A 16,522-nucleotide genomic window follows, 5' to 3' on the forward strand; every position below is an offset into this window, starting at 1 on the left:
TTGGTACATCGAACTGAGCAAGGCAAAAAGATTAAATGTGTTCGTGGATTTGCAAACTCACGACTTCTTATCATTATGGACACAGGATTAACACCACCTGTGAGTTCCTCTCCAAGCCACACATCAACCTGTTTTGGAAATATATCATTCCTTCATTGTCACTAGGTCAAAATCCTGGAATCCCTAACATCACTGTGGGTATACTTGCATTACACAGGCTGCAATGTTTCAAGAAGATGGTTCCCACCATTCTCAAGGGCAATTTGTACCAATTAAAAAATGTTGGCCTTGCCTGCGATACCCATATCCCATGAAAAGATAAATACATTATTAAAATTTTATAGAACTTAAATTCTCTCAAAAAAAATACTGAGCTAAGATTGGTCCATGCAGCAGCGAGTACTCGTTTGATGAAAATCTTCTAACAGAAGCAGAACAACATCTTGCTTCAAATAAAATGTCTTCACATCTCATTAAGTTTTTGATAGGTCAATATGGTAGATTTAAAATGGATTCACTTAATAGCATCGTGCATACAGTCCCATTTCTAATCCTTCAAAACAAATGCATATTTTATCTGTCAGTTCCAGACAAGGAAATTGTTTCCATTTCTTAACTGCCCAAGAATGAGTTTACATATTGAGTACCTGTTATTGCCCTTGTTCTAAATAATATTTGAATCTACAGCTGTGCAAAATTCATAAAAGAAAGAAAAATAAGTTTGAAAGGTATATGAATTTCTGCAGAGTGTTAAATTAGTAAGTTGGGCTAACATTTTAAGATTGGGCAGTTTTGATATGCCAAACTTTCATTAACCTGGAAATCATGGAATTTAACCATCCATTGAATGAGATAGAAATGGCTGTCACATGGAGCCTGATGGTACTGTTGAGTCATAAAAATGATAACTAAACTTGTTATTACACCAAAATAATGTGTTCTGCACATGAATATAGCTTACTTTGAAATGGAAAAGTCAGAGCAGAGTGATGATCTGGTTGAAATGTATAGTCCTTTGAATCTATCTGCCTGGTGAGTAATGATCTGGATAATCTGTTTAATAGGCCAAGATGAGGCCAAGTCCTGGGCCTCCGCTTGCTTGAGATGAGATCTTTTCTGTTGGTCCATGGAAAGTACCACTCTTAGAACTAAGTATGCAGAGTTAGAACACAGAGTTTATAAGCCAAAGACCAAGGATGAGAAGAGAAATGGACAAATGCCAAAGTCCAAACAACAGAGTCAATGATTAAAATGACTCAATGAAAGTAATAAAGTTTCTTTCACTCATATGCTACTAAACTGTATCTTTTTCCAGCGAGTATACCAGAAGCTGGAAAACAAATATTTTGGAACATATTGGCAGAAATAATATTGTTGATTAGAATAACCAAGGGTGTAACACAGAAGTCGTCAATAGGTACAATGGAGACACGCAAGGTTACAAATAGCACTCTAACTGGGTCAATTGTGTCTTATCACGTGATTTCTATCCTATTTTAATATGGCCATTGAACAAAAGAGAACTTTTTCAATTCTGATCAACATGACTCCCTATTTATGAAACTGCTTGAAGAAGCTTCATCACAACATAGGAATTGCAAAACAAAAAGAGGTGCATAAAAGTTGACTTTCTACCAGCTTGGTGGTTGCATAGTGCAAAATTGGGACCACTTGACTAATTATAGGAATTAATCTCTATCAATTGCTCTACAATAGACCCAAATACGATGTGAAAAACATCAATGTTGAACAGCTTTGGTAACCGTGGATCCCAACTCACCTGGTTCCTCTAAGCATACAACACTTAACATGTCTTAAATTACTCACTGTGTCCCAAAGTGTTACTTCTGGAAAGAAATTTAATTGGCCTTTGATTAAATCAACAATAAGGGACCCTGTTTCATAAATTGACCATACACTGAATGAAATATTGTTTCTACAGATTAGTTTTGAATTTACCTCTTTTGAGCGGTGTTCTTTGGTTCTACTATTCTGGACATGGTGAAATGCCTCATCATAGTCTACATAATTTATATCAATACTATAACTTCTCAACCTTCTCTTTTCCAGTAAGGACATTTCCACCCTACACAATTGCTCCTCATAATCCTCTATCCTGATACGTTTATTTGAAGATCCTTAACCATGATTGAATACTTCAAGATAATACATCTCAGAATGTTAGAGTGTAATTTTGTAAGGTCATGACGTTGGTCAGGTTACAAAGGGATGGAAGAATGCTTTCTAACCTTAACTGTTTAGGGAAGGTTCCAACCTCCAGCACCAAAGCAAGGGCCTGTAACAGGAAGTCATCATATGAGGCATTGTGGACACAAGACTGCACCCAGCCATTCTGTGGCACCCTGTGCTGTTTGGGCATCTATCATCAACTTGCTCCTCACAACTGGGAAATCTGTCGTGCAATAAATGTGAAATGGGTAAAATGATGGAAGCAAGTTTTTAATATTTTCCATTTTTATTTTACACTAGAGTAACTGTACACGGCAATGCATCTGTAGGTGCTTTATTGTTTTAGGTTTTTGCAGTCAGATTAAGAAAACATAAATAAAAGACAGAAATATGGATAGAAAGAGATCACAAGCGTTAAGCCTACACAGGGCCGAAATGTATTTGGGCAGAAGTCATCATAATCATCGCTGGCCGGTACTACTCCCCCAGGTTTATTCCTACTGCATACGCAATCAAATGATGTTCACTGTGCAAGCACACATGGCAAAAAGCCTTTGAAGAGTGTCCTTAGTCAATTAGAACAGGTTCACACCAGCTGCACGCTAGCAGCCTGAAGATAACTTTGCAGATACTGTAAAGCCTCTGCATTCAAACTTGTGCTGATCATCGATGGCACCTATGGGAGAAAAGTATTACATCATTAATTATATTAAGTACATTAAATCAACAAATGCAAAAGCAGTTCTAGTTGATGCACATCATAAGTTTGTGAGATTTATTGTTTTTAGGGCCCAATCTCATCTTTAACTTAGCCTAAAAATATTTCTCTTCCCAGGAACCAATGCCATTAACTTCTGGATGTTTCAATCAAAACAATATTTTCTGCACAACATAGCAATGAAGTATGAAATCAATCCTTAAACTGAGCTTAATGAATGACTTTTATAACATGAAATTGTAATCAATATCCCAGTTAAGAAATAGCTAACCCAGCAGAGACAGGTAATTCAAATTGGGACCTTCCTGGTAAACTTACTTAGCCTAGGACAGAGTGACTTTTTGTCCCTAGATACAATTCTCAAATTTCATGTACTCCTCCAACTTTGGCCTTCACTTCCTTAAAGTCTAAACATTGCTCCTTTGAGTTCAATCATCAAAACGAGAACTAATGCTCTCTTGCGCATAACAACATTAAGTTGAATTTCTAGAAGTCAATTCAGTTAAATGAGAATTTGCACATTTGGTGACTCGGAGAAAATGTGTCAGTCTATGGCAAGCTACAACAAACTGTATTTGAGACTGACTGTCTATACATCGTTGGCATGGGATGAGGCCAGTGAACTCCAGTCAGTTGTCAGCTGTGGGAATCAAACCTAGTAGCCTACAGTAATGGAATTAGTAGGATCCCAGAATTGAAATTTACAATTGCTTCATAGTTCTTCCCCAACATGATACAGCTGTATTCCCACTGAAAAATAGGGTCTAACACCCTGCTAAAAGTTTCAATTCATTAGGCAATACTGTGAACACAGAGGACAACTGTTTTAAAAGTATAGCTTTCTTATATAAATACATTGCCTGATAAGTGAGCTTATCCAATGAGGTTCACTTCCGGGTCTTTGATGAAGTTGGCCACTTCCAACTAGGTTAGTAACAGAGGTGTTCAAGTGACCTTATCAATTGTGTGCTAATCATCTGCGATTAGGGTTGATTGCAATGTTCCCCATGGTGAAAACAAAACAATGAGGTCCACGAGGCATCCAATATCTATGGAACCATGTCCCTGGTTTTGCTTCCACAGAATGACAACAAAAGCATCTCTCATATGCTTTCATGGTTTGGAAAAGTTTAATCCTGTCCAAATTGGATTTATCCAATTTTTCCTCAATGCACAATTTTAATACCTACCCTGCCTGGACATGCTGTGGAGAGCTTGTGAAGGGACTGGGCCAGATGAACCCTTGGATTGCTCACTGTTGCACCAATGGGATCATGTTCTTTCTTTCCTGCAAATGCCAGCTGGGAGAAAGCGGTCTGATAGCCTGGTGCATCTTCAATATCAATGAAATGTTCATCATCAGGAATGCTGTCATCTTCAGGCAATTCAAATAATCCAATAAGAGCCTGGAGTAAAGGAGTCCTGTTTAAAGAGAATGGATATAGAGAATCAACACATTTAATTTTGTCATTATGAATAATTAATACTATGATGAGTTAAACCATTAACGACATAATTTAAGTAGATGAAAAAGAGAATTTTAAGACCATAGGAAAGGGGAAAGGAAATAGGATAACAGTATATTGTTCCATCCTGCATCCACGCCACCCTGTCCCTCACCACACCTGCACCCCACCCCCTCCAAGTTTGGGGAAATCACAGCCACAAGTCCTTATTTCATCAGCCAATAGCACATTGTTTCCTCTAATACTTAAGTCCACCAATATCTCAGCAATCTGAGATTAGTCTATAGTTTACAGTATTAGTCCAAAGAGATGCATTAATGCAACATAAAATGGATAATACTAATTCTACAACTGGAAATCTGCACCCAGATAAAGATTTTTTAGCTCTGAATATTTCCAATTACTTTGGCGTGTGAGAGGAGGCTGCTGGCTGCAGGCAGAACTTTTCACCGGAGAGAAACTCTGGCTGCGGGCCACAGAGGCCCACACTGGAGACGGGGAGCATGAGCAGGCCGCACTGCCCCAGCTGGGGGAGCTGCTTGATAAGGCCCAAGTTAGGCGCACCCCCCCCGCCCCCGCAATAAAACACAAACCTTTACAGTGGCTTGTGAGGGCCAGCCTGCATCAAAAAAGGTGATAGCATTTCAATTTAACTGAGGGGACTTTTTGTTAGTAAACTAATTAAGAACTGCTTGAATTATTTCTCTTTCCCACAATCAATTCCCAGATAACAAGTGCATAAGCCACTTACTTTACAAATTAGGAGCGTGATGGAATGCCTTCCACTTGCCTGGTGCAGCTCCAACAAAATCCAAGAAGCTCATCACTATCCAGGACAAAGCAGCATGCTTGATCGGCACCCCATCTAACACCTTAAACATTCACTCCCTCCATGACCAAGGCACTCTGGTAGCAGTGCGTACCAAATACAAGATGCAGCAACTCACCAAGGCTCCTTCAACAGCACCTTCCAAACCCAGAACATCTACCATCCCGAGAAGGACAAAGGCAGCAGACACATGAGAACATCACCATCTGCAAGTTTCCCTTCAAGTCACACAACAACCTGGCTTGGAACTATATTGCTGATTCTTCACTGTCACTGTCAAAATCCTGAAACTCCCTTCCTAATAGCACTGTGGGTGTACCAACAATAGATGACTGCAGCTGTTCAAGAAGGCAACTCACCATCACCTTCTCAAAGGGAATTAGATATGCAACAAATGCTGGCTTTGCCAGCGATACTCACATCCCATGAAAGAATAAATGAAAATCTTTCCTCATGTATATGACCTTCCTGAAATTGGAGCCCTAAGACCATCCCAACTGTGCAGGAGCCTGGGTCTACTTTCCTCTTCCCCACTCCACCACAAAGTAATTTCAGTTTTAATATTAATTTAAAATCCGGTACATTTCAGAGGCTGGCTGTCAAGTTAACAGATTCCAAACAGAACAGAGACTCTTTGCAAAAAAAAAAACCTACCACAGCTTGGTATAGTCAGTGTCCATCATAGAAGGGCATTCTGTTAGGATCTTTGTAATTCCAACCGCACAAATCTTTTTCTCAATCTGTCCAGACACTTTCTGTACTTCCGGAACAAAAATCTTTTCCAAAACCATGCCGAACATTCTGCAACAAAACAATTGCATGTTATTTTAGAAAAAACGCGACAAGATGATGAAAGTTAACTCAGAATAAACAAATGTATTTACTTAGCAAGATATTAATTCTCAAAAGTTGTATGTAAACAGTATACTTGGCTAAATTCAATTTAAAAAAAATCATTCAGTTGATGTGGATGTTGCTGGCAAGGCCAGCATTTATTGCCCATCCCTTCTGCCTCCGAGGTGATGGCATTGAGCTAGTATTTTTGAACTGCTGTCGCCCGCATACTGAAGGTACTCCGAGGTAGGGAATTCCAGGATTTTGACTGAGCAATGAAGGAATAGCAATAGACTTCCAAGTCAGGATGATCTGTGACTTTGAGGTGATGGTATTCTCATGCGCTTTTGCCTTCTATTTAAGTGGTAGGGGTTGTAGGTTTGGGAGGTGCTAGATGTTGTCAAACTGGCTGCTTTGCCCTTAATGGTATCCAACTAGTTCAGTGTTGTCAGAGCTGTACTCATTCCAGAAGCATTCCATCACATTCTTGACTTGTGCCTTGTCTATGGTGGAATATTTTTGAAGAATTAGGAGGTGTCATTCGCTGTAGAATACCCAGCTTTGTTCTTGTAGCCAGTGTGTGGCTGGTTGGTCCAGTTCAGTTTCCAGTCAATGATGAACCCCAAGATGTTGATGGTGGGGAATTTTACAATGATAATGCCACTTAATCACATGGGGAGGTGGCCAGACTCTTGTTGGAGACAGTCATGGCCTGGCATTTGTGTGCTGCTCATATAACTTGCCACTTATCTATTCAATACTGAATGCTGCCCAGGTCCTGCTGCATGCAGGCATGGACTGCTTCATTAGATGCAGAATTGCAAATGGAGCTGAATACTCTGCAAACATTCCTAATTCTGACCTTATGATGGAGGGAAGGCCAATGATGCAGCAGCTAAGGATGATTTTACAAAAGACACCACCCTGTGGAACTCTAGTGAGCATAACCATCTTCCTCTGAGGTAGGTATGACTCTAGCTAGTCAAGGGTTTTCCCTGATTTCATTTCCAGCAGGGCTCCCTGATACCACACTGAATCAAACACTGCCTCAATGTGAATGGCAGTCACTCTCACCTCATCTCTGGAATTCAGCTCTTCTATCCATATCTGAGTCAAGGTGATAATGAAATCTACAGCCAATTGGTCCTGGTGATACCCAATCTGTGCATCAGTGAGCTGGATATTGCAAGTGCCACTTGATAGGACTGACTATCAACAACCCCTTCCATCACTCTGCTCTGATGGGATGGTCATTGGTTAGATTGGATTAGTCTTGCTTATAATGGACAGGAAAAACCAGACAATTTTCTACTATTTTGGATGCCAGTGTTGTAGCTGTACTGGAATAGTTTGGCTAGAGATACAGCTAGTTCTGGAGCACAAGTCTTTAGCACGATAGCTGGAATGTTGTCATGTTCGAGGAACCGATAGACTGTGTTGTATCCTCTGTGCTCAGGCATTTCTAAATATCATGTGGTGTGAATTAAAATAGCTGAAGACTGGCACCTGTGATGGCTGGTACCTCAGTAGTAGGCCAAGATGAATTATTGGCACTTCTAAATGAAAAGATATGGTAATAGTTCTAGAGTTTATAATCATTTAGCTATTCACTAGTTTTAAACATCTTATTTGTTTCTGAACTATATGGATGGTTTTATTCAGTCAGAGGAGAAACTGTTGAAAGTGTAATTTGAATGAGAAAAGAGTCGCTTTGCATTCATACTGCCTTCTAAAAGCAATCCTGGTTCCATTTACATCATCTTAAAAAACAGGATTCACCTCTAATAACTATAAAGGAGATAACCTGGTTTAATTTCTCTTGCTTATTTTCCCAGATAATAAATTTCTTCCAGAAAGCATGCAGTATTGATGCCACCAATTTAAAATATGTGGATGTCAAAAAACATTGACATATGTGGCATGCCAAACTTCAATCTGAAGAGCCAGGAATTTACATGAAAATGAATTATGAGAGCCAGCTTGAACTCAATATTGATAGACATCTTGTCTGCTGCCTTTATCCTACACCTGCAAATGTTTTAGCAAGAATGGTTATGCATGTGAAGAGAGCAGAGGTTTATGCATGCATACCTAGATGGGGAGGTGGGGGACAGGCAAATCCATATTCCTTTACATATATTTAAATAAGTTGTCGCAAACAGATATAGGTATGTTGATTGAGAATTTATCCACCACCAAAGCATCAGTGCTAAATGCAATCCCTTCCAAATCTATAGATTTATAAAATTCAATTTATACAGATGAGTGTCTAAAAATGGAAGGTGATAGGACAGCATTGTTATACTAATGAAGCCCATAAACCACAATTAACTCCCTGTTTTGTGTTATGGACAACAATTTACAGAATTGATTGGGTGTTGTATTGGACAAAGGATATCTTTGTTTGCCTGTTCATGTGTGTCAATCTTTCAAAGACAAGTACAAAAGTAAAAAGTCTTAAGTGGTGAGCTGAAATTAATTTATGCATGGGGGCAGATACAAATCTTTGCACAGTTTGATGTCTGCTGCTAAACAGGGAGTTGAATAGGTGCTGAGATTATATATGTAGAGTTGATATGACTTTTCTGGGTGTCTTTTTTGTGTTCAATTAATTCCTTTAAAAAGCAACTGAAATCTTCTAGATACAGAAACTAGGGAAAAGTGAATTTGCAAAATTCAGTAAAAATGAAGTTCTGGCAGACAACTGAAAAACATTGGGAGCAAGCAGGAGCAAAACACACACACAGATTTGATGGGCTAAATGGTCTGCTTCTATGCTTTAACATTCTTTTTTTAAAATTGGCAATAATATACAGGATTCTGACCCAAAAGCAGTTGGAATATAATTCTTGGGGGTGGTCAGCAATAATCTTGGTAAAAATTCTCTAGAGATTAAATAAATTGAATAAAGTATGAAGTGTGAACCAACAAAGGTGGTCACTGGCATTAAAAGCTGATAAGACTGAATTTCTTTTTATTTTCTATTTGTTTCCTACTGGACACTTATTCAGGTGAGTTTCTTCTGACTAAGAGGAACTGTTGGTGCCATTTCTTGCCGACAATAAGTAGAAAGTTAAAGATTACATACCATGTCCAATTTAAATGTGAAAAAGAGTGCTTTGTAACGTGGCAGTTGTGAAGCAAAGAAAGACAAAACCAGGGAGAGGGTGAAATAGAGTTTAGACATGTACCAATAAGCAGCACATAGCAGCTGTTCTGCACATCAGAACAAAAGCTGTAAAAAAAAAAAAAATTTAACGTCCATTTTGCTTCTCACATTTAGGCAGCATTATACCTACTTTGGTTGTATACTGTCGAATATTTCTTGCAATGCTATTGCTCCATATTTCACAGCGTAAAGGTTAACGAACACCAAGAAGCCTAAAATGCAAAACAAAAAAAATCCAGACAAATCAATAAATTGAGAAGATCCCCCTCCAAATATAAGTGCATAGTCATGGAGCACCAATAAACAGTGAGAGTGGTGAATTACAGGTTCAATCTTTCAGGTTCCCATTTCAGAATCTGCTAGTCTCATGCATGAAAGCACTGAGTTGGGGTTAGTCACTTTGCTATAGGGAGGAAAAAAAACAAACCATTTTGTAAAATTTTAATGAAGGGACTTCTTTAGAAAGAAAAAAAAACTTACTTTTAACAAACTTTGTTGTCTTTGAATTCTGAAGTCTCTGGAAAAGCAAAATGAAGATCTGTTTCCGATATTGGTGCATGGCATCACTAACAGATGGAAAATACAAGAACAATCCATGAACATAGTTTATTCAGCTGTTAACACCCAAAAAACTGTAGAAAGTAGCTCTATACTTACGGAGGCATGTGTTCAATTATACTGTTAAGCAGGTAGAAGCCTTGATGGTCATTTGCTTTAGATGCAATTAGCTTTTGGAAGACTCCAAGCAATCCTGGCTATGATTGGAAAGAAAAAGAAAGCAAGTCAGGAAAAATCTATATTTTTCTTCGAAGTACCTGTTCAACTTTCTGCTTACCACCAGACAACAATACTGGTTAAGAATATGTGTCTGTCTAGGTGCCACAATTAGCATCAGCTCTGCATTGTGCTTGTGACCACTCAGCAGCTATCCCTTCCTCTGACTGTCAGCTTGTTTTGCACCAAAGACACTCTTGTCTTTTCATCTTTCTCAGGTGCGGTCACAAATTTATTAAATATTTGTATTTCTTCATATTTTTTAAAAAGGTCAATTGCCCCATACGTTTTGTGATTTTATTTCAAATGTTACAAGGAGCTTGCATTTGATGCATGTATATGAATCCTGCAGCATGGTCTGGATATTGGTGAGCTTTACTAAATCAGTCATTCTTTAGGGTTGCTCTATTTTGTTAACAATAAATGCCCTTAACATTGCTGTCCATAACTTTTAACTTGCTTGTTGAAATGCAACTCTGCTATCCCAAGAGACCAGTTTGAAATAGTTAAAGCTGCTGAATGTTATGAAGCGGTCCAACTGAGAATCCTACATCAAAGGAACAGATTTCTTATTTAGTCCAAAATCTCTCTCTGCAAATTATGATCATTTATTTCAAACCCAACCACGATGAGCCTAGCGCAACAATTAATCCATACCCAATTTCCTACCACACTTCCAGACATAATTGACGTCCTGTTCGCCTAAGCCTATTCTATCATTATGCAAAATCTTCAGAACACCACCTTTTCCTTGAGGTGTCAAAGCTCAGGCATGGAGCAATTTAAAAAATGGCAATGTAAAATAAAAATGCTTTAATTAAAATGGATAGTTATTATATACATTGCAATAGCAATATCCAATTACTGTCAAATATTTCTATTATATTCTTTATTACAATCCGGTGCTTCACTTTTCTTTAAAGCAAAGATCATTATCAGTTATACAGGAAATCTGAGCCTGGGAAAACTGGCAAGATGCAAGTTAAAAAATAAGAGGATGAGATGGGAACAGAGCTGCATGTGCTAAATTAACCCAAGTCTTCTTATGCAAGCCACATGCTGTTCTCCTTGCATCTCTTATATCCACATAGATCAAAATAAATTATGAGCGCAAAATTTGCTGTTGAAGAAGAAACAAACTGATGTATAAACAAATGTCCCATTTAGATTAATAATTGAACAATTAAACTCCGCTTGTGCATTCCACGATTAGGCAAATATCATTTTCAGGTTAGCAGGCTGTAACTAGTTGGGTGCTGCAAGGATCAATGTTTGGACCTCAGATGTTTATAATCTATATCAATGATCTGGATGAGGGCACAGAGTGTAATATATCCAAATTTGCAGATAGTGCAAACTTGAGTGGGAAAGCAAATTGTTAGGAGGATGCAAAAAAGCTGCAAAGGGTTATAGACAGGTTAAGTGAGAGGGCAAGAACCTGGCAAATGGAATATAATATGGAGAAATGTGAAGTTATCTACCTTGGTAGGAAAACAGAAAAGCAGAATATCTTTTAAATGGTGAGAGACTGAGAAATGTTGGTGGATTTGGGTCCCCTTGCACATGTAATGTGAAATTGACACAGGTACAGCAAGCAATGAGGAAAACAAATGGTATGCTAACAATTAGGATGGGATTGCATTACAAGAATGAACAAGTCTTAATGCAAATATATAGGGTCTTGGTGAGACCACACCTAGAGTACTGTGTACAGCTTTGGTCCTACATAAAGGACTTGCTTTAGAAGGAGGGCAACTAAGGTTCACCCAACTAAGACCCAGGATGAGGAGATTGTCCAGTAAGGAGAGATTGAGAAGACTAAACCTATGTTTCCTAGAGTTAGCAGAACGAGGGGTGAAGTAATTGAAACATATAAAATTCCTAAGGTGCTTAACTGGGCAAATGCTCAGGGGATGTTTCACCAGCTGGGGAATCTAGAACTTGGGGCGACAGTCTTAGACTGAGGAATGAAGAAAAGTTTCTTCACTCAAAGGATTTGTGAAATTTTGGGATTGGCTATCCCAGAGAGCTGTTAATGCTCAGTTCTTGAGTATATTCAAGATAGAGAATAATGGAAGTTTGGATAGTAAGGAAATCAAGGGATATGAGAACAATGTAGGGTAGTGGAGCTGAGGTAGAAAGTAATCATGATCTTACTGAACAGGGAGCACCAAATGTCCAAATTTGGCCCATATTCCTTATGATCTTTCCACAAATCATCAGTACATGTTTAATCCTGCAAAATGATTGTAAACTAACATGAAGCTGATAAAGGAAAATACTGCACATCCCAAAGGGAGTAGAAAGAAAACAAAAATCTGCATGTGTGCGCAGGTGCAGGGCAGGCAGGAGTGAGAAGGGAAGGTAAGCTTAAAGCAAAACAAGCATTGAAAGCAGCAATAAAAACAGAAAATGCCGGAAAAACTCAGCAGGTCTTGCAGTATCTGTGGAGAGAGAAACACAGTTAATGTTTCGAGTCCGTATGACTCTTCTTCAGAGCTCAAAAAGAGTCATACAGACTCGAAACGTTAACTCTGTTTCTCTCTTCACTGATGCTGCCAGACCTGCTAAGTTTTTCCAGCATTTTCTGTTTTTATTTCAGATTTCCAGCATTCGCAGTACTTTGTTTTTTTCATGGAAAACAGCACATTGTGGCTTTGATGTCAAATTTCCATCTTGAAGTCAACTTGGATACCTGAAGTTTCTCAATCTCGAACAAAAACAAAGGGGTGAACAAACTATATATAGCCAGAGTCTTAAGTTATGTTTATACTTTCTTCCAAGTTTCTAACAAAATTGCAGAAACAACTTAAGTCATGTCCAAATGGAAAAATAATAAATGTAATCTTGATCACGAGCCATTTTTCAGAAAAAATGGAATAAAATCCTGCTGCCTTGATTTCATTGTGGCAAGAAAGTATTGGCAAATCTGGAGTTCTTGAAAAAACTATTGTGGTCGCCTAGACAAATAGGGAACCCACTTAGTACTAAAAGGGTTAATGGAGAAATTGAATTAAATGCTTAGGCCTAAGAGAAAAACACCGCAACCTTGAAGAACAATAGCATCTTGTCTGACCACTATAGCAGGATGGGCCCTGAGACATTCCATGTGTCTCTCTCTTGGGCCAAAGGTAATCAAAGTTGTGATAGTCAAATTATAAACAACTGCACTTGTGGTGTAGGAATGGAAATTTACTGGAACATGGATTGGTCAGTAAACTTATGCAAATAAGTAGATTGAGATGTATAAAATTTACTGATTGGTTGTAAAATGCTTTTAAGCAAGTCTTTGTGTATTCTGCTTGGAGACGGCACAATAGCTCTCGTTGTATTGTTCTCCCTTTTGCACAAGTAACAAATGGGGTTTCTATGTATTAATGATGTCTCGGTGTGATTAATCTCCGACAGTTTCTGGAGGTTCCACCGAGATGACTAATGTGAAGAAACCGGTTTGAAATGGCCTGAAGCTCTACCCTTGGCGCTCATAACTATGCACTCTCACCCTAACCGTACCAGTGGCCCCACCTTTGTCTGCTAGGGAAATGGACATCCACGCTATGGATGAGGGAATGATTACATACTGTATAGCGCTCACTAATTCTCTCAAGAGCTTGCATATACAGGTAGTAGAAGCTCAGAAAAAGCCCACCATTGAAGATTGTCATCAATACCAGCCCGGGGACCTAGTCCTGGTAAAGACCTTCAGGAGAAAAGAACTGTTTGGAACCTCGATGGGAGGGGCATTTCTGAGTCCTGCTCACTACCCATATGGCCGTGAAGGTTGAAGGACGACCCTTGTGGATCCACACATCGCACGTCAAGCGGATGCTGACCTCAGATGGAAGTGATTGTGCAAGAACTTTAACTGAGCCGTCAGAATGCTGAATCTGATTTGGATCCTGTCCTGCATGGTCCTTGCGGGGGCATGGCCTACCAATTCTGTGGTTCAACGAATGCAGGCCATAGTCTTGCAAGTTAATCAAACTAAATGTTGGATTTATACTCATTTTCCTGTTAACTCCTCCTCCTCTGAGATGCATTTTCTGGCTTTCCCCTCAGATTCTGCATGGTCCCTAGGTAATTAAGGGGCCCTTTTTCAGCAAACGCCCATTTGGATACAGGAGCCCACTTTTGGTTGTTAAGGGAGAGGCCTGGCTATGTGTCAGGAGAAATTATACCAAGGGTAGCACTCGGGTAGGTTCCAGTGCCTACCTTGCTGGTGGCAAGCCAGTTATCTATTCCCTCCCTCTCCTCAGGAATCAGGATTCCACTGAGGATGAAGCCTGGCGGCTAGGATACATAGAACTTGGATAAGGAAGTGGATTGTCCTTTTAGGACAAAGCGGGGGAAGTGTGGTGGCCTAGACAAATAGGGAACCCACTTAGTACTAAAAGGGTTAATGGAGAAATTGAATTAAATGCTTAGACCTAAGAGAAAAACACTGCAACCTTGAAGAACAATAGCATCTTGTCTGACCACTATAGCAGGATGGGCCCTGAGACATTCCATGTGTCTCTCTCTTGGGCCGAAAGTTGTGATAGTCAAATTATAAACAACTGCATTTGTGGTGTTGGAATGGAAAGTTATTGGAACGTGGATTGGTCAGTAAACTTATGCAAATAAGTAGATTGGGATGTACAAAATTTACTGATTGGTTGTAAAATGCTTTTAAGCAAGTCTTTGTGTATTCTGCTTGAAGACGGCACAATAGCTCTCGTTGCATTGTTCTCCCTTGTGCACAAGTAATAAATGGGGTTTCTATGTATTAATGTTGCCTCGGTGTGATTAATCTCCGACACTATGACCACACTTGCATTTATAAGTTATCCCGTAAATGTCTCAACAATTTATATAAACAACATGCAAACAAGATATACTGGACATGGCACCATTGCGTAATGAAGGCACAAGGTAAAAAGGGTGGAATGCACATTCTGCACAGGGCAAAAAGGGTGGAATGGACATTCTGCAAGTTTGCAATAGGCTACACCAAATGCTAAAGATCAAATTGAAAAGAAAATGTACGTGTCCAACCATAAAAACATTTTCATCCAGAGGTGTAGTAGCATTTGCTGTCCTTGTAAAGGGGATAAAAGTTAAAAAGCAAAGTCAACTCATAATAGAGCATCTTCAGGTAACAGTAGCATTCAGACCCTGACTTCTTGCAAATGATTAGCAAAGCTGAACAGTATCTGAGTAACTTCTAATTTTAGCAGGAGTGTAAAATAATGGCATTATATTGCATCACACCCCTCTTCTGATTTTCATTTCCACTGTAATTTTAAACCTTTGCTAGAGTTGAGAGTTACCCTACATCTCTCTCACTGGCTACAACTAATTGTTAAGGATTCGCAAAACTATTGACATTACTGCACATTTGATTGTAGCCTTTCTGATTCTACTTTGTATTAAAATTGTTCTAAATGAGGTAAAATTTGGTCAAGAAATGCTAATTTTGAAAGATGTTTTAAAGAGTTAAAATAATTATACGTACAATTTTATCAGCTGCAGTAGTAGAAATGGAATTTGCTCCTTTCTCCAAGAAAGCCTGCAGTAGTCTGACAAGAGGTGGGATGTTCCCTACACGTTCCCAGAGTAGTGGCTGCAACAAATGCGGGAAGAGAGCCATGTAGCATGGAGAGATATCAGCACTGTATATTTCCAGGAGCAGCGACATCACTTGAAACACATAAGGAAGGAATTCTAAAAAGTAGAAACAGAGAGAACAAAGAAAAAAAAAAATCCATGTTGAGGTGCGCAATGATCTGAAATTTCAAGTTTGCTGAAGACATCAGAGGAGACCTTAAACTACCAGCTACATGTTTCTCATCTGAAAAACAGAAAATTTGATAGGGACCCTGTGCAACCATTTGTCTGCCTGAATCAACTTTCAGACAGGCTTTTAAATGAGTGGCCCAGGATTGTCACCCAACACATGGAAAATACTTTTTAAACTATTAAATAAGGATTCTGCACGTGTTTTAGGATTCCAGATGAAACCTTTAAGGAGAAGTGGATGAAGTATGCGCGTGTATGCCAATCTGACTTTCTCCATGTGTTGAGGGGCCTTACAGATAGTTCTTAATGGGACTGCTGGAGGTCAGCCCTTGTGGGCCCAAGCGTTGTAAAATGAGCATACCAGGCCACAAAACGTTCCGATCACAGCAGCCTGTTTCACCAATTCCACTATTCCTAACACCCACCTTGCTTTCCACCGGCGCCCCCAGCCGACACCATTTGTTTAATAGACCAGTGAGCTGCAGCGGAACATCTTATTGGGGCTGCAGTTCGTAAAACAAAAGTCACTGTACCCATTCCACCTATTGGGAGGGTACATCACCAATAGCAATCATAAAGGGTGTCTCATCAGCTCTCTACTAGCTCAATTTACAGATCTGGAATTGTGATGGTTCAGTGAACTTCTGCAATGAGCGACTAAGGCATACTGTTATGATCCTTAACCAGATCCCCAAGTTTTTGCTAAGATTTGGTCATGGGCCAAAAACATTTTGTTTAAAGTAGGCAAAGTTTGAGATTCTTGC

At 39.2% G+C, this 16,522-nt stretch overlaps 1 protein-coding gene across 2 annotated transcripts in view; it reads right to left on the bottom strand.

Annotated features, from left to right (window-relative positions):
• Window positions 1–2,457: 2,457 nt before the first annotated feature.
• cse1l (CSE1 chromosome segregation 1-like (yeast)) overlaps window positions 2,458–16,522 on the bottom strand; it is a 40,446-nt gene continuing 26,381 nt past the window's right edge. For both annotated transcript variants that reach the window (XM_041204690.1, XM_041204691.1), the window contains exons 19-25: window positions 15,475–15,683; window positions 9,864–9,961; window positions 9,687–9,772; window positions 9,337–9,418; window positions 5,858–6,004; window positions 4,099–4,330; window positions 2,458–2,866 (exon numbers count right to left, since the gene is read on the bottom strand). In XM_041204690.1, the coding sequence (XP_041060624.1) occupies window positions 2,777–2,866; window positions 4,099–4,330; window positions 5,858–6,004; window positions 9,337–9,418; window positions 9,687–9,772; window positions 9,864–9,961; window positions 15,475–15,683 (944 nt within the window). In that variant the 3' untranslated portion in view covers window positions 2,458–2,776. The remainder of the gene's footprint in view (window positions 2,867–4,098; window positions 4,331–5,857; window positions 6,005–9,336; window positions 9,419–9,686; window positions 9,773–9,863; window positions 9,962–15,474; window positions 15,684–16,522) is intronic.

This window comes from Carcharodon carcharias, chromosome 14 (assembly GCF_017639515.1).
Source record: "Carcharodon carcharias isolate sCarCar2 chromosome 14, sCarCar2.pri, whole genome shotgun sequence".
NCBI classification, from domain to species: domain Eukaryota; kingdom Metazoa; phylum Chordata; class Chondrichthyes; order Lamniformes; family Lamnidae; genus Carcharodon; species Carcharodon carcharias.